The 26388-nt window shown below is 35.1% G+C and overlaps 1 protein-coding gene across 4 annotated transcripts in view; it reads right to left on the bottom strand.

Moving 5' to 3' along the window:
* The window catches only part of spas (spastin), a 96957-nt gene that overhangs the window by 16737 nt on the left and 53832 nt on the right, over positions 1 to 26388 (bottom strand). For all 4 annotated transcript variants that reach the window (XM_076456254.1, XM_076456255.1, XM_076456252.1 and 1 more), the window contains 5 exons: positions 25472 to 25547; positions 21802 to 21893; positions 20679 to 20758; positions 5630 to 5752; positions 2684 to 2754 (listed from right to left, as the gene is read on the bottom strand). In XM_076456254.1, coding sequence (XP_076312369.1) covers positions 2684 to 2754; positions 5630 to 5752; positions 20679 to 20758; positions 21802 to 21893; positions 25472 to 25547 — 442 coding nt within the window. The remainder of the gene's footprint in view (positions 1 to 2683; positions 2755 to 5629; positions 5753 to 20678; positions 20759 to 21801; positions 21894 to 25471; positions 25548 to 26388) is intronic.

The following is a 26388-nucleotide window of genomic DNA, read 5'->3' as shown; positions in this document are numbered from 1 at the left end:
ATTAATGCTTCATAACTTGTTCTACAAAGTTGTAAAAAATGTAATTTTCATTTATTATTGCCAAAAGATTGTTTTGAAATTCTAATATAAAATTCACCCCAAGCCTCATAAAGTTACCAATCATGCAGAAATAAGACTGTGTTAAGCATTTTGCTTCAAAATATTCGAAGGTTTAGTTCTTGATTCTATGCTTTATATAAATGGTTTGCACAGATGTAAAAAAAAACAACAATTGTTTCAAAGTGTTTTAAAGCAACTTATGTGTGCATATACAGAATTTATGCACTATTTACAACTTGTACTTAAAAACACTGCTGGCCAAAATCTTAAGGCCAATGAACAAGAAGAAAAATATGCATTGTTAGACTCAACCACTTATTTGAATAGAGCTTTGAAAGATGAAAATAAAAATACAGAACTTTTTTAGCATTTAATAGTGAAAATGTGAACACTATGAAATTAACTTAAATACCAGCTGGTCAAAAGTTTAAGACCATACCCAAAAGAAGTCCTAAACAAGGTAGGAAATGCCCAATAAGAGATCTCAGTAATGAGTTGCACGGCCGTCATTGCGAATAACTTCAAACATTCGCTTTGGCATGGTCGATATAAGCGTTTGCAGAAGGCTGGCCGGAATGTTATTCCAAATGGTGAAGATGGCTTCAGGAAGATTGTGCACTGTTTGGAATTGACATCCATTTCTATAGACTTCCCTTGCCATCCACCCCCAAACATTTTCATTGGGGTTTATTTCTGGCGAACACTCTGGATGATCCAAAAGAATCATGTTATTCACCATGAAAATGTCCTTTTTCCTGTGGCATTGTGGATTGCAGCATTGTCCTGCTGAAAGATCCAGTCATTTCCACACAAACGAGGGCCTTCAGTCAATAAGGATGCTCTTTCCAACATGCCAATGTAGCCAGCTGCTGTTTGACGCTCCTGTATAACCTGAAGCTCCATTGTTCCATGGATGGAGAAAGCACCCCAGATCATGATGGAACCTCTTCACTGTGTCGTGTATAAAATGTCTCCGGTGGGATATCCTTATCGTGCCAGTAACATTGGAAGCCATCTGTTTTCTCATCAGAAATCAAAACTTTCTTCCACTTTTCTAGTCCCATGTTTGGTGATTTTCAGCAAAGTTTAACCGAGCTGTTTCATGGTGTGGAAGGAGGCGCAGCCTTTGAAATTGTTTACGGTTTTTAAAGCTTTTCTCTCGTATATGCTGTCTTATTGTTCTTGAGTTACATTCTGCATCCGTAAAGGCCTTAATCTAGTTCGATGATTGGCTAGTGTCTTGCCGGACAACCTGTCGAATCCTCCTGCTTAACACCGGCGAAATTTTCTTGGGTCGACCACTTGAAATTCTCGTTCTGTATACCTCAGGGTCTTTTAAAAAATTTGCAACAGCAGTTTTGCTTTGCCCAATCTCACTAGCGATGTCACGTTGAGAGAGACCTTGCTTTTGCAGCTCGACAATTCTGTCACGTTCAAACTGTCAACTTTTTAACCTTTGCCATGTTTTTACCCAATGTAACACAGAAGATGTCAGTGGGAGATGTTGACAACACTAATGCTTGAACACAATGACTATATTTCTTTACATGTTTTCCGATTAACTCTTCGTTTCAGTATGGTCTTAAACTTTTGACCAGCTAGTATTTAGGCTAATTTCATAGTGTTCACATTTTCCCTATTAAATGCTAAAAAATTTTTTTATTTTTATTTTCCCTTTTCTTATTTTCATCTTTCCAAGCTCTCTCTCTCTCTGTCTCTGTGTCTGTCTGTGTGTCTGTGTCTGTCTCTGTGTGTGTGTGTGTGTGTAGAGAGGCAAAATTTTGTTTTGAGCAAATATTTCATAAAGGAGCAGAGACAATGGGAATGTAACAGTTAAATTTGCCAATTTTGACAGCAAAGAGTAACATGTTCTGATTATATCAAGTAATACCCCTAAATTTCAAGCCACATGTTTATTTTCAGTAATAGTTTGAAGTTGCATTACATCTATATAGTTTAGTTCTTTGAACATAAACACTGTGAAAACATGAATGCAGAAAAAATACCTAAGATAATATGACAGAAATTATTATTCTTTGAATGATGCTTCCTTAACACTGGATAAATTCACACACAGTAAAACTTATCTGGGAAACATGTGAAATGCATATTACACAAATACTTGGCAAATAAACATATCAGGAATGTTAAAGGTCACAACACCAATAGTTTATTGAACATATAATAAATATGAACATAAAATACAAGTTATCCACACACATTAACAACACCTTACAGTCATCTAACATTTATGTAAAAATACTATAACTAATCTGGTTAATGAAATACTACTATACAAATATTGTGCAAGTAAACTAAAGTACTCCCAATAAGTATACACTTGACTTCCTCATTTCACGAACGCCTTTTACAAACATCCAACTTCAGCAAAGTAAATATTCACTCGTAAAATAAACTTTACATTTTACGTGGCTGGTTACAGTAGTAACCTCGCTCCAAAACACACATTATACATGTAAACTTCTATAACCACTGGAAACACTAACAATATGTCTGCCTAGTAACTTCATGAAAATTTCTTTACATGTTAATATGTAGAACACAGTTTTACATATGATATTAAAAAAATCACAGTAAACCACATGTAAAACTATTTTTTTACCTCTTATTGGTCCCAAAGCAGCATCTTTAGCTAGTGCAGTCATATCACTTCCAGAGTAACCCTCTGTTAACCTGAAATAACAACAAAATATTACACTAACCAACAGCTGGTAAGTCATGCTTCTGTAATAAAGTTGGTTTCTAGGGGCTAACTCAGTGAAAATTGATATAAGGTTTACAAGGATAGGTGATTTTCTGATACAAGATTGGACAGAAAAGTTTGGTGTTGTAGGGGTTAGAATCCCACAAAGAAAAATTCCCAAGATTTGACGACAAGAACATACATAAAAAGAAAGAAAGAGAACTGGTTATCACCATAGTAAAATGACATGACAATGAAGATAATTGTATGTTATAAAACACATACTGCCAAATTAGTAGCTGCTGAGGAAGTTTTCAGTGAGACTAAGTTAAGAATCACAGTATTTAGTCAACTATAACAAACATTTCTTTTCATTTTATTTCATTTTCCTGACTATTATATAAAGCTATATTAACACACAAAGAAAACCAAGTAATTGCATCATAAGCTATTTTATTTACCTGATACATTTGTAACTCATTAAAAACTAATAAGAACCTAGCCAGATTGGTCTTGAGATTGTCAAAGGCTACTAAAAGCATATAGTGGAAGTAATAAAAAATCTTCTTCAGACAGGCCAAGAAATTCTGATCCATCTAATGCAGTGGTTCTTAACCTTTTTCATCATCTTACCCCCTGAGACTCTCCAGGGTATTACCGTGACCCCTATAATAATTTTTGTAATGGTGAATTTTGCGTAAAGGTAGAATGACACAAAACTATATAAAGATCCTAATTTATTGAAAATGTTACAAATAAATGACCTTGAGAAATGCTACAAGTGCTAAACAAATGCAAAATCCATGGAATTACTGAACATTGTACAAAACCGACTTATTCACTCAGTGTGAGGGTTGAAATATATATATACGAGAAAATATACGATGGAAACTTTGATATTTAAATTTTAAGTTCAACGTATTAATATTATACAGTTAAAAAAATTTAGGCAATTCAAAACGTTGTAATATATGAAAATGTTTACTCAAAATTAGACAGGAAGTTGCGCAACAAGCATCTCGACGAGGCTCAACTGCCACACTTCAGAATGTTTCTCATTGGTGGGCAGTTATAGGCACTTGCCGCAAAAAATACAAACTACTCTGAGATTTCCCCAATAATTGCCAAACCTTCCGTAACCCCCAAGAAACTTCAAACGACCCCCAAGGGGGTCATGACCCCCAGGTAAAGAACCACTGAATTATAATGGATCACAAAGAAAATCTAAGTAAAATGTGTGTATGAAACATTCCGAAAAAATAAAGGTAAGTTGGAAATGTCCAAGAAAAACTGCTTTTAAATTTTTCACACCGGAAATGTCGTAAACTGGGACGGGATTATGTGAATGACAATGAAAACAAAACTTTATGTTTAAGTACAAATTCATCAATATGGTTTTGAATACTGAATAAATCTTAAAGTCAAAATCCTTCCATTTGCTTGGGGGTTTGAGACCTCCCAAAATGACCACTAATGCCTAAAAACTGCTGGTTGAGAGGTTATGATTCTATGATTCAGTGTTGTGTTAAATATACTTGTAAGGTTTTCTACTGTGTGCCTGTCATTCAAAGCACAAGTTTGAAAAACAGTGCCTTGAAATTTTTAATATGTAATTTAATGGCATGTGATAGTCATAAAAGATTCAATATTTAATGCCCTCCATCAATTACTATAATATCACACTTTTTCTTCAATTTTCAACTTTTCACAAACAGCATTTCTTTTAACTATTTTTGAGTTTCATAGTTACAGTTTGACATGCTGGGACAACACATTCTGACTTCATGTATTCAATGAGCTCCCAAAATCTTCACCTTCCACAAAACTTACTGGAGCGATGTCCTTCTTTGTAACTTTTGTGATGAAATTAGTTTTCTTATAAAAAGATGGATCATATTAGCATTGCATGCAAAGATAAAATGCAATTCATATTTTTCTGTTTTTCTAGCATATGTACTTGGCTTCTAAGACAACCACTGGGTGTTTGTAGTACAATAGTTTAATCATGGAAACAGTTGATATATTGTACACCAGTGGTGATGAATAGGGATTATGTACTTCTTTCTTAGTCAGATGGTCAAAGACCATTTCATGCTTATTTTTGAGACAAGTATAATATTATTGGTAGTTTGTCTTCATGTGTCACATTCATTGTTTTTCAAACATTCCACGTGTTTGTTCAATCCTACATTGGTAGCTGTTTGTTAGTCTTCAGAAGACTAACATAACTAATGTCTTTCCTTCTCTCAATATTTCCAGCGAAACAGTTAAAAAGACGCAAGTTTGCTTCTTTTAGCAAGTAACATGAAATGTTTCAGAGTATTTGACTGTATATTCAACTAGATTGATTAATCACTAGTCCATATACTATACTGCTCCGAGTAATTTTATATTTTTGCCTATTAAAACAGTGACAAAAGATGTTTTGAATTAAGCACAAAGGTACACAATGGGTTATCTGTACTCTGCCCACCATGGGTATCGAAACCCGGTTTTTAGTGTTGTAAGTCCGCAGACATACCACTGAGCCACTGACAAAAGACATGGATGAATTCTCTCATTTTCTATGTAAAATACATTGGAAACTCCAACAGCAATTAGATATTACTGGTAAAATTTTGTCTAGATTTTTGTGTGCAATTCATACATCATGCATTCTGTAAACAAAAAAAGTAATGTGTCCACACAAGCAATGTCATGTAAATAGTTTACAAAAATATGTTTAAAAATCAAGTGGAATGTTGATCTCATCAGTAATTCCACAGTTGAAAGGAGATTTGGCTGAGAAAACATTATCTAAGTTATTTATCAAAACAGATGTTAGTCTTGATAAGGTTAAACATGTTATTTCAGATGCTAACTTACTTAGCAAGTTTCTTCAGATCTTCTTTTGAAAGAGGATTTTTCTGCTTGTTAAGCAAGGCTTCTAGTAATGTGATTCTTGTATCCATATCTGGTAGGCTAATATAAACTCTTTTGGAGAACCTCCTGTTTGAGAGAGAGAGACAAATATTCACAAATTGGCTGTAGCAACAGACATCTGTTTAAAAAAATGGAAACACACAAAAAAGCTAATAGCTGAAAATACTAAATATTTAAACACTTCACGAATGATTTTATTAAGAGTTTCAAGTACTGGTGACTTTCTTCTCATGCAATTTTTGTGGAGTTAAAAAGTATAATCTTGGGAAAATTTAAGTAAGGCAGTTTGTGCAAAACATTAACATTAAAAGTCAGAACAATGTTTAAAAGCATAATAAAAATGTCTTACATCCACCATTAAAAGACTACATGTCTTGGAAGCTTCACACTACTACCCTCATTGATGAAACATGCAGTCTTTTAATGTTGGCCATCAGGCAAATGATGTTTTTATTGTGCATTTTAAGTGTTATGTTTAATTTGAAAATATTATTTTATATTTAAGCATTTCATGTAAACATTTTAGACTGTGCAACTAGGAAGAGCAAAGCCAAACACAGTGGTATAATGCACAAAATTATGGAAATACCATTACTTTTATAATTCAACATAGAAATTCATATTAAAATGAAGTATTACAGAGCTTACAGGAAAGAAACATTACTAAAACTTAAAAAAATCAATATAAGAGAAATGGGGAGAAAAACAGTATAAAAGACTGACTGAGAAATAACAAACAATATTAATAATCAACCACATTTCATTCAAAAAGATTAACCTTGTAAGTTTGAAAATACACTGGGGCTGATCAAATAAAATAAATGCAATATTCTATGTATTTAAGTATAATACTTTACAGTGCTGTTTAAATTAATATATGAACAAACAAAACAAGTAAATCTAAAAACAAGAATTGGAACTGACCATTTGAAATAACAGTTGTATACTGACAAATGAAATAACAGCTAAACAAGCATTTTCAGGAAATGCATCTTTATACTTTCTTTTCGTGCAGTATATTTCAGTGTACAACATAACATGTCCAAAAAACCTGGACACCCCAAAAGTATTGCACTCCACCTAGTATGTTTTAAACAGTAGTTTAATGTTGCCAAAGGGCATGTAAGGTTCAAAGTTAACAAGTATGAAATAATTTTGACAAAGAAGAAATTACACATTACTAAAAGTGAGGGCAATCAATATTTGAAATGTTTTGTCACAAAAATTTCTGTGCAAAAGACTATTCAGTGGTATCAATAATTTAATATTACTGTAGTTAAATAAATGTACAATTTGATCAAATGTTCCAACAAAGTACGATAAATGTTTGTTTGCTTATCAGAAAACAAGTTCTAGAAACCATGTTTTCACTAAATTCTGAACAACTTTACTGCATGTGTTGTGGGCACATAAATAAGCCAAAACCTGGGAGACTTGAGCATTGTGCTTTCCAGAAATACCAGCATTACTGAAGGACTAGGATACAAGCACCACAAATCATTCCTAAAAAGACTTTGAAATATTATGCTTTTTATAAGACTTGTATGTTCTGGAATGTTTTGACTGGTTGTAAAAGATGGAGTTGTGATAACTGTTTCACCTATCTCCTGAAAAAAGAATGTGAACTATTCAGTTATGTCTGTGTTGTGACATGTAAAATATGTTCGTGGTGTGTTGTGGTTACAAACTGTTTAGTGCACAGTAGGTGTGAGGTATCCTTTGTAAGATTCCAGCAGTGCAGCATTATCAGACCCATGTCCCATTTGCAAGTTTAAATCAATATCAACATTTTGAAATAGTCCACCAAGAGCCTGGATTTTGTTTTGGAATCATATAGATTAACCAAAAAGAAAACACCAAAAATCATCCAGTTGTCATTAACTAACCAAATTTTTTGAACCAACAGTAGAAACAACATACACTTGTCTTACACTAAGACCCACTTAATGCAACATATCACAGGACATTAGGTACAATTTAGGTCTCCTAAACTACAGATATGGATATAAATGATAGAGTAATGTAAAATACAAGATTAACAGTAAGCATAGTTTTCCATATGATTTTCAGTGTAGGTTTTGAAAACAATAATCTATTTATGCATAACTAACCAGAAAAGTGACAATCTTTACTGCATCATGTAAACATCTTGAGGTATCAGCTACTGTTTTGTTAAGAATACATTTTGAATACCACATATACCTTAAGATTCTTGTGGGTTTATGAATTTTGTTTATACAATCTATTATAATGTGCAAGTCAAACAAGAAATATTTTTTTTGCTCATTCCTTTATAACTTTCACCCCAGCTATCCAATACTATGCACATCACAAACTTTTCATGATTTACATTAAAATATTTAGGTAGGTAGGTAGGCATTCAATGTTTATTGGCATAAAGCTACAAGGCTTTCTGTGCCAGACAAGATGTGGTACAGTATAGGTATATGGCAATTAAGGTAAAAAGTAAAATATGTAAAATTACGAACTGCCAGGAAGACTGAAGCAAGAAGTACACTCTTGCTGACAGTCAGCTGAAGTTGGCCTTTCCAGTCCTGAGTTCAGTTCAAAATGAAAATTGAAATGTGTAAAAGAAATCATGCTAAAGCACTATATAATCTGATAAAAAACCTTAAATTAAGTGTAAAAGACCAATGGCTCTTAAAAATGTAAAAACATGAGTGAGATGGGCAGTATCACTTATAACATGAGCCAAAGTCAAGGGCAAACCCACCTTACAAATATCTTTAAAATAGTGTCATCATTCTAGGTTGTATTGATGGCATAATAATAAAATGTGGATGATTGTGATCTGAGTGCCACATAGACCACACATTGGTGCAGCAGTACTAGATAAAAGGAAACGATAAGTTAAGAAACTGTGACCAATGTGCAGCCTTGCCAAAACAACCTCCTCTCTTCGATCCTTACAGAAGCAAGAAGGCCAAAGACCTAGAGAGGGTTTGATTTGAAAAAGCTTCTTATTGTGTTACTCATTCCAGGTGGCTTGCCATCTGGTGTACAGTATGGATTTGATAACTGGACCATAGTCCATGTATGGAATGGGTACTGGGATAATAGATCCAGAACAGACAGACTTTGCTGCTCTATCGGCTAGCTCATTCCCACAAATACCAACATGACTTGGTATCCAAAAGAATTGGACAGACACAGATGAGAGAGAAAGATGGGCCAGTTTGTTTTCTATATTGATGAGAAGAAGGATGTGATTATCATGGAATGATTCCAGGGCCAATAGACAGCTGAGTGAGTCCATATATATTGTACAATTTGTATATTGCATTAGTTCAATATGATTTAGGACAAGAGAGATGGCATACAATTTGGCAGTGGAAACAGAAGCTACAGAGGAAAGTCTGTGTGCCACAAACTCTCACACACCATGGCAGAGTCCACTGAGTCATCCGATTTGAAACCATCTGTATATATATATAGGAATAGATGGATTAATGAAAGATGTTCAGCAAAGAAAGAGTGATATTTCCAATTGGGTGTATCTGCTTTCTTCAGATGACTCAAAGATAGGTTACAATTGGGGACAGTAATTTGCCATGGTGGAATAGGCTGATTTGGAACTACCTGTATATATAGGAATGGATGGATGATATGAAAGATGTTCAGCAAAGAAAGAGCAATATTTCCAGTCAGGTGTATCTGCTTTCCTCAGATGACTCAAAGATAGGTAACAATTGGGGACAGTAATTTGCCATGGTGGAATAGGCTGATTTGAAGAAACTGCAATGTTATTCTAGGATAAATCCAAACCTTCTAATTGTGCCTGGATATGGAGACTAAAAAGAACAATGGCAGATTTATTGTTATTAAAAAGTGTGGTCCATTGTGGTTGAAAAAAACAACTCCAGGTAGAATGGTGTGGTAAGGATCAAACTTTGGGAGCATACATAAGAAACAGTTGCAAATGGTGAATATATAGAGGGGGTTCATGAGATTCCACATACAGACTTTGTACGGGAGAAGTATGAAAAGCTCCAATACAAAGCCGAAGCCCCTGGTGATGGACAGGATCCAACATTTTCAGTGCTGAGGTTCTGGAAGAACCATAAACCACAGACCCATAGTCAAGTTTGGATTGGATGAGGGCACGATAAATTTCGAGCAAGGAGTATCGATTTGCTCCCCAAGGAGTAGAAGAGAGGACACAGAGAATGTTCAATGCTTTTAGACATTTGATACGAAGTTGCTTGATATGCAATATAAAATTTAATTTACAATCAAATATAAAACCTAAGAACTTTGCATCAGGGATGACAGAAAATACATCATCAAGATGGAGTTCTGGATCTGGATAGATTCCCTGTTTGCAGCAGAAATGTATACAAACAGTTTAGAGAGTGAAAGTTTAAAACCATTTGCCGTGATCCACTTCAGTATCTGATTGATTGCAGCTTGTAACTGCCATTCAATAAACTTCATGTTTGATGACTGACATGAGATGTGAAAGTCATCAACAAAAAGACCATTTACAAGTGTAGGGGGTAGCTGTTCACTGATGGCATTAATCTTTATAATGAAAAGTGTGACATTCAAAATACAGCCCTGAGGGAAAAAATGAAAGTGTTTTAAGCTCACACAGACTTGGAATCGGCACTTCATTAAGAATTGCTGGATGAAAAGGGGTAAGTTTCCATGCAATCCATACAAATGAAGGTCTTGTTAAATGCCATATCTCCATGTTGTATTGTAAGCTTTTTCTGAATAAAAAAAACAGTAACAAGATGTTGTCACCTTAAAAAGGCTTCTCTGATTGATGTTTCAAGGCAAATTAAGTGATCTAAAATAGAGTGTTGTTTTCGGAACCCACACTGAGTAGATGAGAGGAGGTTGTTTGATTCAAGAAACCAACCAATGCAGGCATTGATTATACTCTCTAATCTCTTACTGAGACAACTTGTCAAAGCAATGGGACGATACTTCGAAGGAATTGTTGGACCCTTCCCAGGTTTCAGAATAGGGAGAATGATAGCTTGTCGCCAAGCATCTGGATAGACATTTTCCTGCCATATCCGATTAAAGACAGCTAGGAGAATAGTAAGAGTTCTGGGAGAGGTGGCATAACATCTCATAATGTATATTATCAGGTCCAACTGATGTATTGCCAGACCAATGAATAGCAAGTTTGAGTTCCATCAGTGTAAGAGGGCAATTGTAATCATAGGAATGGTCAGTTGAAAAGGAAAGAGGCAAATGCTCTGCCTGTGTCTTAATGGCTAGAAAGAAAGGGGATAAGTTTGAAAAGCGAGATACACAAGAGAAGTCCCCAAGAGTATTGGCAATGCTCTGTGCATCTGCAACTTCATGGCCATCAGATATTAAGATAGAGGAGGGCAGAAGTATATCTTCCACTCACCCTCCAAATCTTATCCCATATAACTTTTGTGCTGGTGGTTGAAGAAATTCTGGAGGAGTATTTAATTCAAGATTCCTTCTGGCTTTGATGTCTAACTTGCTGAGCGTGTGCACGGGCTTGCTGAAATGCAATGTGGTTTGAGAGCGTGGGGTATCTTCTAAATTTATCCCAAGCACACTTCTGAGTTTTCTGTGTTATAGAACAGGCAGAATTTTGGGAACGTGTCGAGGTTTTAGGGATGATCCAAGTAGCAGCTTGTATAATACTGTTGGTTAATGCTACTATACAATCATCTATGGATGATTTACATAACATGACAGGATCAAGTTCCGAGAGAGTAAGAAAGCCAGTTGGCCTGGACCAACTTCCACCAAGGTAACTGGGTCGGGTGGTACTGATCACGGCCAATCTCTTGTAATATGATGGGAAAATGATCGCTACCTTATGGATTAATGTCAAACTCCAAGAAAAAGTGAATGAGTAGGGAAGGGGAAGAGACAAAGATCTATAGCTGTAAATGACTGACTAGGTGCATGAAAATACATGTAAAAGCTAGTATTGAATAGAGCCAGGTTGTGGTTCAGGAGCATATGCTCCATGGCACGCCCTCTCATATCAATACAGGAGCCACCCCAGGGGGATTATGCCCATTGAAATCTCCCAAGATTAAAAAGGGGGTAGGCATTTGCTCAATGAGGATATCGAGGTCTGATTGATTATAATGCATTTCAGGTGGAAGGTATAGAGAGCAAATGGTGATGGTACAACTCAAGGAGATACAGATGGCTACAGCCTCCAAGGGTGTGGTCAATGACAGGGACTGGGTGAGCACATGCTGATCAACCAGCAATGTAACTCCATGTCCCCGTCCTGTCGTTCCGGTATAATGAATAGTGGTGGATAGTAACTGTATTTGTAGGCTGTAGAAATGTTTCCTGGAAAGAAAGACATATGGGATGATAAAAGTCAATCAGATCTTTGATGTCAATTACATCTGATTGGAAACCTTGAGAGTTCCATTGGATTAGTGTGGCCATGTGTAATTATTTCAGAAGAGAAGATGATAGAGAGTCCTTCTGCTTATGACTTTTTTTTTTTCTTTACTGGATGTAGGTCTATCGCCCTATATGGATCCTGCTCTAGCTCAAATGGTTGGGTCTAAATTAATCAGTACACGACCTAATGATTGAGGGTGTGGACGAGTTGTTTAATTTTTGTGGTATCAAGAGAGGGAGACCCCATATAAACATCTTGACTTGAAGAAGTTGAAGGTTGGCAATGACTGGAAAATGTGGCCAGGACAGAGATGGAAGGAAACAATGATTCGTGAACTGTGTTGATTTTGGGAAGTGTTTCATTAAGATTTGCTGGTGAAGATTGTGTAGGGGATAGGGTAAGGTCTGTTTAAACTCCTACTGTAGTAGTAGTAGAACGGGTTACAGCAGCATAAATTCTGGTCGGAATAGGTAATAATAATTTAAGTCTCTGTGTAAGTGAGATTGTTAAGTGTCTTGAGATGCTGTACTTCTTTTTCCTCTACCCATTCATGGCAAGAGGTAAAATAAGAAGGATGCGTACCATTAGTTTATACAATGTGGTTCGAGATCACATTCAATGGCATTATGGTCTTTACTACCACAACAGGCACAGGCCAAGGAACCATGGCAAGATTGTTTTGAATGACCAAACCGTAGACAATGAAAACATCATACAGGATTTGGAATATAAGATCGCACCTTACAATTCAGATATCCTGCTTTTATTGTGGTGGGAGGACGTGGTACAGTAAATGCTAGTATTAAAACATTTGTTGGTTTCAGAATATCATCTTTTCGAGGGAAGATTTGGCATACTGCTTTTTTACCGATTTAAGGAAGCCAGCAAGTCATTCTGAATAAAAAAACATGTGCCTTAGAGCTTTGTCACTTGAGGAATGCAAAATTAGGAATCACGGGACAGATTCAAGTGGTGAGTTAGGCTGTACAGATTCATCAATGCATGCTCGTTTTCCAGTAGTTTTACACGATGGTTTCAAGTTGTGTAATTTTTTTTGTTTTGTTTTAGGAGTATCCATAATAAATAGAAAATTTTTCAGTGTCCACTGACCCAACCCACCATGGAGCACTACAAAGGGATACACTACACAGAGGTTTCATGAGTACTATACCTGAACGCCAGTGTCAGACAATGTCCACAACACCTGTTGTGGATGTCCTATGCTGGTACTCAGTTGACCCTGGACCAAATAGACAAGCCGATTGATCTTGAGGGGGACACCCCAAGACTGCCCGTTTACAGGAATTCAAGGTCAAAGTGGTGTGTTAGGGCTGGACCCCTCAACCACCAGGATTCTCTTCCCCCATACACAGGTTACCACGAATGGCAAACATGCAGGTGGATGTTTAGAACCCAGAGTAGGTAAACTGTAAGAACAGAACCTTCTCTGGGAGGTCCCTTCACCACGTACAGGAATCTGCATCGAGGTGTAAAATTTTTTTTTAGATCAACTACTTTTGTTTACATTAGACCAATTAGTATGGCAGTTTTGTTAAGCATCTCATCTTCTCTGTTTTATCCACACCCCTCCAATAACTATGTAATTAAACAAATTATTCAATATAAAATCATCACTGCTCACAACCCAACTTTTTATCGCATTCAGTCGTGTTTGGTTACTGACCCATCAAATAGAATATTAAACCCCTCTTTTCCACACCCACCCATCACATCCTTTCTTTAAGGAAATGTTAATAGTTCTTTCTTACATTTGATTATGTATTACCTGGAACCAATAGAAAATCAAGATTTTCATCTATCAAGTAATACATTAAATTTTGTTTTCTGAAAAGAAAATCGTAAATTTCTATGTCTGTACAAGTTTCACTGCTACAGGAAAGATAACTAGCTTGGATGAACTTGTTCATGGATAGAAAGCCAGAAAAATTGTGATAGTTGTGGAAAATTGTTTGCTTTTTACATGTTATTATTCAATCATCTCTGTTGCATTATTTAATTAAATAAAAATTTAGTGTTACGACCATTAGTATAAAAAGTAGAGTTAAGTATCTATTTGTTTAATTATAAAAGTAACTAAGGTGTTAAAATAGTGATCTCTTTACGTTAGATTAAGTAAAATACAAATAATAAAAATATTTCACGAGGTATGTACACAATCAGCTCGGAGTAGCTCATGGGTAAGTTATTTGATAGCTAAATGTAGGGTCCACGTTTCCATGTGACATACAACTCATAATGGTGCGAATAGTAGTTAGATACAATTCAAATGGAAATAATAAAATTGAACTATAAATAAACACACTGTTATGCATTTAATGTTACTTAGGATAAAGGAATGTAGTTTCATGTCACAACATAAGTAATTCTAAGAAGAAAAAATGACAATTTAGATTTTATTCTGGTGGTCAAAAGGTAAATGAATTTGACTGACCTTGTATACAGTTAAGGTAGGGAAAATAACAGATAAAATGTAAAGTTTTCCTTAAAACAAAAATCTGAAATTATCTATGAGATTATGCAAATAAAATTAGAGATTTTTTGAGATAAGGCAATGTATTTTTCATCTTAACCTGAAAATCATTTTGCATGTGGATTAATAAAAAATACTCAATATATTCACAGAGAAATCTTTTTTTAGTTTATTAAAAATACTTTACTATAAAATATGATTTTGTGTGTGACAGATTTATAATGTTTAGTGAAGGTATGTTTAGTCACTAAAATTGACAGCATGTGTTGACTTCACCACCAATTTGATGAATGTAAAAATAGTATATAGTTTTAACTTTGCCATTTTTTTTTTGAGAAACGTGCTAAACTTCAGGCAGGAAAACAACAAAATTACTTTTTAAACTAACATTACCTGACTGAGGTAAGATTTACCAAAAACTTGTACACAAAAATGAGGAAGACAATGTTTCACCATAAGGAGCTATCTGTAGCAGTGACATGCAACTCTTCAGACAATAGATCAGCATGTAAATACAATAACAAACAAACAATGCTGGAGCTAGCTTGGTTTAATTTTGGACACCTTTTAAATTTAGGTTGGTTTGTTGATTGATTTGGTGTTTAATGGCACAAAGCAGCTAGGCTATCTGCAACAAACATCTGGTAAAAAGTTAAAATTAAAGTAAATTTAGTAAACTTCATAAAAGGAAATTAAGGTAAAACAAAACTAATTTTAGAAAAACATAAATAGCACAAAAACTAATTTTTACATCTAGTCTACAATGCTAATAAAAAAACTACAGTAGCACAGTTCTAAAGGACTTTCTGTAGCATAACTAATTATCATAACTCACCAGGAAAATTAACAGGGAAGTAGAAAAACCACCGTCAGTCACCGAAAGTTGGCCTTTCAAGTCCTGATTTTAAGTACATTGACATTACGGCCATTTTCTAATTTCAAATCGAACTAGATGGAATGTGATTATTAAAAGGGAATCACATTAAAAAGATTAATGACTTCTAAAAAAACTAAAACAATTTCCAAGGTGAACAGTTTCACCATCACCAATAACACTGTCTAACATTATGGACAAACCTTGGGACAGAAAATGGTTAAAATGGTGCTGTCGTTGAGAGTCATAACAATGGCAGAAAAGTAAAATGTGGCATCAGTCCCAAATAAAAGAAAATGATGAGTTAAAAAAATGTGACCAAAGCATAGTCTAGTTATAACAACTTTCTCTTCACAATCCTTATGAAAGCAAGACAGCCAAAGTCCAATATAGGGTTTTATTTGGAAAAATTTGTTTTCATGTTGCTCACTTCAAGTTGACTGCCAACTGGCACGAAGTTGTGTCTTGAATACAGTACCATAATCCATGTATGGAACAGGCACAGCATTGACAGTGACAGAGCTAATAGATTTAGCAGCGGTGTCGGTGAGCTCATTCCTGCAAATACCAACGTAGCCCAGTATCCAGAAAAATACGACATAAGTAGATATTAAAGAGAAATGGGCCAGTCAGTTTTGAATATTAACAAAAACAGGGTATGAACTAATGTGAAGCAATTCCAAGGCCAGTAGAAAACTAAGCGAGTCAGTCTAAATAGTGCAGTTTGAGTACTGCTTAGCTTCTATGTGATCCCGGGCAAAAATAATGGCATACAGTTCATCCCTGAACACAGAAGCTATAGAGGAATTTCCGTATGCAACCACTGAACTACAACAAACCATGGCAGAGCCTACACAGACACCTGATTTCAAACTATCTCTATAAATAGGAATGGAAGGATGGTTTGAAAGATGTTCAGCAAATAGCATACAGTATTTCCAATCAGGAGTGTCTATTTTTCTCAGATGACTTAAAGAAAGGTCACATTGGGGGACTATAATAAGCCATGGTGGGATGGGCTGACCAGTGGATACAGCAATGTTATCCAAGAACAGACCCAAGTCATCCAACTGCACCTGCATATAAAGGCCAAAAGGAACAGTGGGAGATCATCTGTTCTGAAAAAGTATGCCCCACCAAGGAAGGAAAACAACACGAGGTGGGATGCTTTGGTAACGAATGAAGTTTCGAATCATTGGGCCTAGCATCTTTAAGTCCAATGGTATGGCAGAGCCATAAACCAGTGATCCATAGTCAAGTTTTGATCGAATAAGAGCACAATATATCTTTGGCATAGAACGTTGATCCGCTCCTGAAGTGGTGGTAGAGAGGACACGGAGGATGTTCAGTGCTCTTGTACGTTTGACCTGTAACTGCTTGATGTGTGGTATAAAGGTTAGTTTACGGTCAAAGATAAGCTCCAAGAACTTTGTCTCAGGAACCACAGGCAGCACAACTTCACCAATATGGAGTTCAGGATCAAAGGATTACCCTGTTGGCAGCAAAAGTGCATGCAAACGGTTTTAGAGAAAGAGAAGTTGTCTACTTCAGTGAACAATTGAGGGCAGTCTGTAGCTGCTGCTCAATATACCTCATGTTCAACGACTGACATGAGATGTGAGAATTGTCAACATAGAGCCAGTTTGCAACAGTGAGAGGGAGTTGTTCAGTGATGGAATTAATTTTTATACTGAAAAGTGTGACACTCAAACACAGCCCTAAGGGACTTCAAGTTCCTGTAGAAAAGAACGGGAAAGTGTCAAACCACATGAACTTAGAATCTCCTGTTCATTAAAAAATTTTTAATGAAAATGAGCAAATGGCCATGTAACCCATATATATGGAGGTTTCGCAAAATGCCATACCTCCAGGTTGTATATTAAACCTTCTCAATGTCAAATATTGATACAAGATGTCGTTTAAGAAAGGCTTCTCTGATTGATGTTTCAAGTCAAATTAGATTATCTATGGCAGAGTGCTGTTGTCGGAACCCACACTGGGTGGGCGAGAGGAGGTTGTCTGATTCGAGGAACCAAACAAGACGAGCATTAACCATCCTCTCTAAGGTCTTACAGAGACAGCTCGTCAAAGCAATTGGACGGTAGTTTGAAAGAATCTTGGGATCCTTCCCAGGCTTGAAGAAAGGCAGGACAATCTCGTGGTGCCAGGCATCAGGAAAAACAATCTCCTGACAGATTCACTTAAAAACAACTAGAAGGATAGCAAGAGAAGCAGGATATAGATGGTGCAACATCTCATAGTGTATATCATCAGGTCCAACCATTGTACTGCCAGACTGATGAAGGGCCAGTATGAATTCCACCAGTATAAAGGGACGATTATAGTTATACACAATCAGCTTGAAAGGAAAAAGGCGATTGCTCTACCCGAGTCATGATGGCTAGGAAGGTGGAAGAAGAGGCAGAAGTGCTAGATATGTGGCAAAAGCTTTATCCTAGAGTATTGGCAATTCTCTGGGTATCAGTTACTTCCTGGCCATCAGAGAGCAAGATCAAGAGAGGGACACAATTATATTGCCCACTGATCTTTCGAATCTTGTCCCAAATGACTTTAGAACTGGTGGTAGAAAATATGCTGGTTGTTAACTTAATCCAAGATTCCTTTTGGCTTTGACGTCTTACCCATCGAGTATGTGCACGGGCCTGCTGGAAAGCGATGCGTTTCGAGAGTGTGGGATATCTATGGAAAGTATCGCAGGCTTGTTTCCGAGCCCTCTGTGCTATGCGGCAGGCAGAAATCCACCATGGACGAGAATATAGTGGAAAATGTGTCGAGGTTTTAGCAATAAATTGAGCAGCTGCTTGTATAATACAGTTAGTTACTGCTGCCACACAGTCGTCTATTGCCGGCTTACAGAACATGGCAGGATCAAGTTCTGCGAGAGCAGTGAAAGAGGGCTAGTCTGCCTGATTCAGCTTCCACCTGCACACACAGGTTGGGTGGCATCGACCACTTCCAGGCTCTATTAAGATCATTGGAAAATAATCACTGCCTCGTGGATTATTGTCAACCCTCCATGAAAAATGGGAAAATGAAGCGGAGCAAACAGAGATCAATAGCAGTAAAGGACTGACTAGGCATATAAAATAAGTAGAACCAGTATTGAAATGAGAAAGGTTATGATCAGAGAGCATATGCTCTGTAGAGCAACCCCTCCTATCAACATCAACATCAGAAGGGATGATGTCCATTAAAGTCCCCCAGGATGAAAAAGGGAGACGACAACTGTTCAGTGAGAGCATCAAGGTGTGATTGATCATGTCTCTCCAGATGACAGAGAACAAACAGTGATGGTATGACCCAAGGAAACATAGATGGTAATGGCCTCCAAGGGTGTGTCGAGTGGCAAAGACAGGGTGGGTATATACCTATCAACCAACAGTTCTACCCCTCCATGTATTCTTCCATCACACAGCCTGTCATTTCTATATGAAGAAAACTGCCGAAAGGTGACTGTATCTGCAGGTTTCAGAAATGTTTCCTGTAAGGAGAGACAAACAGGATAGTAGGAAGCAATCAGTGTTTTGATGTCATCCAGATTGAAACATAAACCTTGACAGTTCCATTGTATCAAGGTGACATTTTTATTTACATGTAAGTGAATTGGGCAGAGAACCCCTCTGTTTACGACCACGTCTTTTTTCCTTACTTTCCTTATTCGAAGGAGGTCTATCGACCTCCATGGATCCTGCCCTGGGTCAATTGGGCAGGTCTTTGCTGTTGGAAGAGGATTCCAGAGACTGAGGACGTGAACGAATGATTGTTTTGCATCTAGAGGTGAGAGAGGAAGATGGATCTGAGGATATACCTGTACCTGGAACCAAAGAATGTGGATCTTGGGGTTTGGTGGAATGTATATCAGGGACATAGAGATAGGTGTCGAAGTTGATTCATCAAAGTTTTTAACCATGGAGGTCAAAAAACTTTTCATTCGTTTGGAGAAGGATTCTTTAGGAGGCACAGAGAAATCTGTCTGCACTTCCACAATAGCTGTGGAAGGAAGTGCCACAGCATACGTCCGAGATGAGGTGGTGGACAGCAATTTTCGAGCCTCAGAATAAATAATGTTATGAATCATTTTCAAATGCTGCACCTCTTTATCTTTCAACCATTTAGGGCAAGAACGAAAGCAGGATGAGTGACAGCCATTGCAATTGATGCAATGAGGGTCCATTTCATACTCACAGGCATAATAGTCCTTGCCACTGCAATGAACATATGTCAAGGAGCCACGACATGACGTCTTCGAGTGATCGAACCATTAACACTGGAAACATAGGAGAGGGTTTGGAATGTATGGCTGTACTCTGCAATTAAGATAACCTGCCTTGATGGTGGCAGGCAGATTTGGTGACGTAAATGTCAGAATGAAGACATTAGTCAGCACCATAATTCCATCTTTGCAAGTGGAGATACACCCTATAGTCCCTTCTGAATGAAAAAGGGAGACTTTTGCCCTAAATATTTGTCTGAAAGTGAGTGCATTGTAAGAAATTGAGGTACAACAGATGGTATGGATGGTGAGGATTGCTGCTCAGAATCTTCACGACGTGGTTGTTTACCTATAAACTGTTTTTCACTATTTTAAGATTTTTAATTGGAGTATCCATAATAAAGAAAGGAAAATTTCGGTGCCCACTGACCCCACCCACCATGGAGCACTATGAAGAGATGCACTACAATATCAAACAAGGACACTGCAGCAATGCCAGGGTTTTGTGAACATTATACCCAAACACCAGCATCAGATATAATGTTCACAACACCTGTTGAGAACATCCAACACTGGAACTTGGTTAACCCCAGCCCAAGTGGACCAGCCGACTGTCCCAAGGGGGTCACCCAAAGGTCGCACGTCTACAGGAATTCAAGACCAAAGTGATGTGATAGGGTTGGACCCCTCAACCACCAGGATCCTCTCCTCCCCTTCACAGGTTGCCACATACAGCAAACACGTGGGTGAATGTTTAGATCCCAGAGGAGGTAACCTGAAAAACAGAACCTTCCCTGGGAGGTCCCCTTTACCACGTACAGGAATCCACACCGAGAGGATTACGATGTGAAAGAATTGTAGTAAAATAAAAATAAAAAAACAACTAATAACCAACTAAACAGAGATGTGTAGGCTAAAGACATTCACTTTTATAACATTGCACTTTCTATATCCTAATAACTCAAAGTTTTTTGGGAAAGTATGATCGGTATCATGTACAGTACTCACCTTAGAGCAGCATCATCCAACTCTTGTGGTCGGTTGGTAGCACCCATAACTAGAATTCTTTCTTCAGTGTCAGACAACAACTATAAATGTTGGAAGGCATGATTCTTTATGAGTATGTTTAAAACATTCAACTAAATGTCTACCAAGAAATTTCAGATGCATGATACATATAAAAATGGCATAATGCATATTACTAGCTGGTATACATGTTCAATTCATATGAATGGACCAAACCAAAACAATGACTCCCTTTGTTTCTTCCTTGAGGGCTATTCCCCAGGATGCTTCAGAGTTTGGTTTCGCATGAAAACACACAAGGATGACATCTGAATGGGGAGTTCTAAGGATATATGTCAATTTTGGTTAAAAATGGTCAAAATTATATGTGTGAAAGGTAAAGAAAAAGTAAAGACCCCAGAAGGAACAATTGGTAGTGGGAGGTTCTAAAGATGCAGGTCAACTTTGGTTGAGATCAGTGAAGAATTAAACATGAAAGTAGTCGCAAAGACATGACACTTATGCTTCATATACAGATATGTTAGATATAAATATATGCCTGCTACTATTAAAAAACAAATACAATTACAAATCATATCAACATTATGGTGTGATATGAAAATGGACTATAATCATAAAGTCATTTGTGTGTATGAGACACCAATTAAATGCAATGAATGTTTTAATTAGGAGGAAAAGAAAGTACAAAATGGGGGTTTTCTAGCATCAGTGATCATGTATTTTTTTGCCTTTGTTATAGAAATAATAAACCCATCATGTAATACACTCAATAATTAATAGATCTCCAGAAATATTAAATTCATAAGTCCAAAAAATTTAATAGCAGGATCAGAACACTAGTTAGCATTAAAAAGAAACAAGTTTTTAATAAAATATTTCTAACATAAATAACATTATTTTACCTACAGTAACATACAACTCTAAGTTGATCATTACAAAAACAAATATTCATTTGATGGTGTTGGTGGGAAACAATGCATGTCTGTCAACAAGATAACATTTTAACCAGCATTCCAGTATTGCATTTACTTATGTTTTTTTTGTAAACTACATTCTTCATACATTTCTAATTGATTTTTTTATCTCTCTCAAAAATCAGATATACCCCATCAAATTCAACAAAGAATTCTGTCTTGAGCCGACGACTTGCTTCATGTTCATTTTCCTTTCTTTCACTCAAAAGAGAGTCAACTTCATCTAGATAAAATAAAACCCAAAGTAATTCAAAATACTCTACTTATCTTTTACAATGTATTGTGTATTATTATAAAAATAAGTTATGTAAAGACAAAAAATAGTCTACATACAAAAAATGCTGCATGTTGGTAATATCTACATCTGTACAGACAAACATCATTCCAAAAACACACTATGAATATTAAATATGTAGATTTTCTTACAATGACATTATGCAGGAAAATTATATGAGCAGACTAATATTTTCCACCAACAGCATTACATGTGAATTGTGACCCACAAGAGAATTACAGAGCAACAAATGTCAGAATTGCTGGTTTGGTACTTGTGAACAATCTACCATATAATATCACCATGACTAATGCTGAAAGCTGTGTATTCTGAGTAATGGTTTTTCTCTTGCAACATAATTATGTCAAGCCCCATCTTATTCAACCATTGTAATCTGTGCAGTCACCTGTAGCAATTCCAAGCAACAGTCAGCAGCAATCTTTCGACAGTATGTAGGACCCAAAAGTTCTGTCACTGTCAGTCTGAACCCAAAATATATCTGTCACTGCTAGCCTGTACCAGTTTTTTTATTAATCATTATTCATAATCATTAAATTTCATCCCATCACATGCCACTACATTTTTTTTCAGTTCTAACTTTAACAAAATAATGTCTTGCCTTTAAGTTGTAGTCACGCAATTGCTGCATCAGTTACTACTTGCATACCAACCTTCTGATAGGGGTCACTAGGTTCAAGAGTTTTAATTGTATCAAAACAATTCTACATTATAGTCACAAGCTACTCTTAATTAAATACAAGTGACAAGCAAATTAAATAATATTATAAAGTGTGAAATGTGCAATGTTTGAGTAATAACTCTGGTATAGGAAATATATTAATTAAATACTCTTTTATAATAAGCTTCTTCTTCTCTGAAAAAACTTTGATGCCTGGTTCATCTCCAGGTTCAAACTGTAACCAAACATGAAGACACCATTAAGTAAAGCACATCACAAATGACTCAATGCTCATGACCTATGCCATCATTAAATCTTAAACCTGGTGAGAAAAGTGTCACTAAAGAGTCAATTTGTTTGATTAAAATGTATAATTATTCCTGATATTCTTTTTTCCTTTATTTTCACTGTTTTTTTAACTTTTTGTTCTTCTTTCAACAAGAATTTAACCAAATGTATATGGCTGTTTTTACCAAGCCTGTAAAACTACCATGTAACCACAGTATTGTGCACTACAAACATCCTGACAAAAGTTAAACTTTTAATGAACAAAGATTGTTGTACATATAGACCAGATTTATCGATAAAGTATTCTTCCTAAAAATTTGTCTGTTGACTTAAAAAAACAAAGGTAGTCTGAATGTAAAATGATGTTCATGTTAAAAATAAAACATTTATTCCTCTCAAAGGCTTCACATTCCACTTGAACAACTTCTAGAATTCCTTAAATATATAAAAAGCTTTAAGTAAAACTTGATATTTTATATTCCCTATCTAACACTAACAAAACCAGTAATGTTCAGTAAAATGAAAAGTTAACCTGAAATAAATCCAAATTAACTTTTTTCTTTTTAGAATGACAGCCTAATGTAACAGACAGTGGCACAATATTTATGCTTACAGTCAAAACTACCAGCTGCACTTCGATCTTCTCAGAGCATGCCTTATCTAATGTAAAAAATGTGTAATTTTTACATTAGATATTTTTATAATAACAAATAAAAAGTACATACATAAACAAGAAATTCAGTACTTATTCCTGAAGTTCAAGCCTTTGCTCATGAAGCACTGTAAATAATTACATCTTACCTCAAACATGCAATTTACAACACAAAATATTAAAATGTAGAAAATTACAATATTTTTCCCTACTGCTTCAGGAATCTTTTACTGCCCATAACACAAGGTTTTAATGACTTATGTTAAAATTTTATTAATGTACTTTTTAACTGTTATATTAATAAATATAGCATGAACTATCAGATAATAATCCATATTTTAACATCATACAAGTTCTAAGTTCTTAATTTTATAAGACTATTTTTAAAAAATCCTGAATTTCTCCTAATGTGACATTTTCTTCATGCACATTGTTTTATTGTCTGATAACTATGAAATTAAATGTAAATTACTGAACATAATTATACACTATACAGGGTGTTCGGAAAGTCACTGTGCACTTATATATTTACTAACGTACAAAACTGCACAGTGACTTTCCGAACACCCTGTATATATCACTATTAGAAAGCCAAGGTTTTCATCCATCAAATGATGTACTGTATAACATTGTTTCTGAACAGAACATTGTCAATTTGCTTGTTCGCACAAGCTTCATTTCCACTGTAAATATAACTAGCTTAGATGAATTTGTAACAGCTTGTTGCATAGTTAAATAGCTAGAAAAATTGTGATAAGGGGAAATTTTCTAATTTTTGCATGTTAAGTCTTTGTGATTTGGTGCATTATTTAATTAAATACAAATTATTTAGTGTATCACTACAATTAGTATGAAGAAAAACACTGTTAAGTGTCATCAATTGACAACAAGAAAAAAATATCTGGGTAAGTACTTTATTTCTTGTTTTTTCATGTTTATTTATTATTGTAAAAGTAATTAAAATGTAAAAATAGGGATCTCTTTAGGTTGGTTAAGATAAAATTAGGCAATATAAATAATATAATGAAAATGTTTCATGAAGCACACATACGAGCAATCTGTTGGTAACATAATTCAATATCATAATGTAACCTCCACACTTCAAGTGATTTACAACTTATAATGGTGTGAACAGTAGCTAGACACGGTTGAAAGGGCAATAAAACAAAAGTTAATTATGAATGCTGTTACACGTTTAATGTCACTTAGGGTAAAAGAATAAAGTTCCATGTTACAACATGAAGTAATTCTAGGAAGAAAAAAATAGCAATTTTGATTTATTTAGAATTTTCTGGTGATTAAAATAGTCAGTAAAATTTACTAATATTGCTATAGAGTTAGGGTAGAGAAAATATCAGATAAAATATAAAGTTTAAGCAAAAACAAACATCCCAAATGTATTTAGGAGGTTTTAGTAATTACCCAAGTAAAATCTGAAATATTTGAGATGAAGAAAAACATTTTTAAACTTACTATAGAAATAGCTTTATAGAGAGACTGTTTAAAACAAACACTCCACATATACACAGACAATTTTTTTTAGTTAATTTAAAATAATCACAAAAAGTATGTAATAGGAAGTGACTGACATATGGATTTGGCTTTGTATTTTAATAAAGCAAGAAGCTTTGAAGCTACAAACACACTACAGCTTAGCAATGGTTATATTATAAGTGTAATTTGTGTCAAACTCAGTAGATTACATACAATTCAAAATGAAAGTTTCTCACAACAGACAGAAGTAAAAATTAAACATTTACTTGGTAATTATATAAAATCCAAGACATTTTGAAGTTATTTTTTATGCTTTTATATTGAAACAAAAAGTTCAATGGTATTCAATTCAATAAAATCATAAAATAAATTAATTTTTGCAAGCTCTAAAACTTCTGAAAATGAAGAACCTACCAATGAAAATTATGCTTGGTTGCAAATCTCGAGCTACAGCAAACAAGGCACGGACAAGCTTCTCTCCCTCACCCACCTTTACAAATAAAATCACAAGCATGTTTATCTTTATATAAAATATGCTATCAGGACTTAGGTATTAAAAATATTCTCTAAGATAAGGAAAAAAGGATATTCACTTTAATAAATGTTCGTCAAGTTGAAGATAATTCACAAACACATTGCATTGATGATTAACACCATGAACATGTTATGAATAAGGAAAAAGATAGTAAATGTTTTTTATATTCTTAATACAGTTGATTTCCATCACTCCCTCCAATAAAGCAACCAACTTCCCCATTTATAAAGTATTTTAAAGTCCAATATTTTTAAATAACCAGAGTTTAAACTAAAAACATTAAAATATGTGGGTAAAGAAGTGTAAAAATATATTACAACTGATAAACATAATACCATTGAAAATTGTCTTATAGATTAATAAGACATACTGTAAAACACAAATTAATTTGGATTCTTGAATTATACGTACACCATACAAATTAAAGTTTATTGCCTGTGCTAAAAAAAAACTAAGGATTTGTCAGTTGAAGTAAGTAAAGGGTAAAAGCATTTAAATAAATACTGTAATATAATCAATTAAATTAGTAATATTAATACATTCATCATTGTTAGTATACCCATTAAATTTATTAATCTCTAAGTTTAGTAATCTTTACACAAGTCTTTCATTTGAGATAAAATTCAACAAATCTAACAATCCACAAGTTGCAGATTTATATTTGAGCTTGAATTTTCACACATCAAAAGTTTCTGCAAGAAAAATTAACAAAGCTTTGTACAGTATGAATTATATTCTTTTACCTCGTTAAAATCTTCTATAAAATGTGAAACAAATTTATTCAACATCATTCATT

Source organism: Tachypleus tridentatus, chromosome 9, assembly GCF_004210375.1.
Source record: "Tachypleus tridentatus isolate NWPU-2018 chromosome 9, ASM421037v1, whole genome shotgun sequence".
NCBI classification, from domain to species: domain Eukaryota; kingdom Metazoa; phylum Arthropoda; class Merostomata; order Xiphosura; family Limulidae; genus Tachypleus; species Tachypleus tridentatus.
Note: the sequence above shows the minus strand (reverse complement) of the source record. Positions and strands in the feature narration are given on the sequence as shown.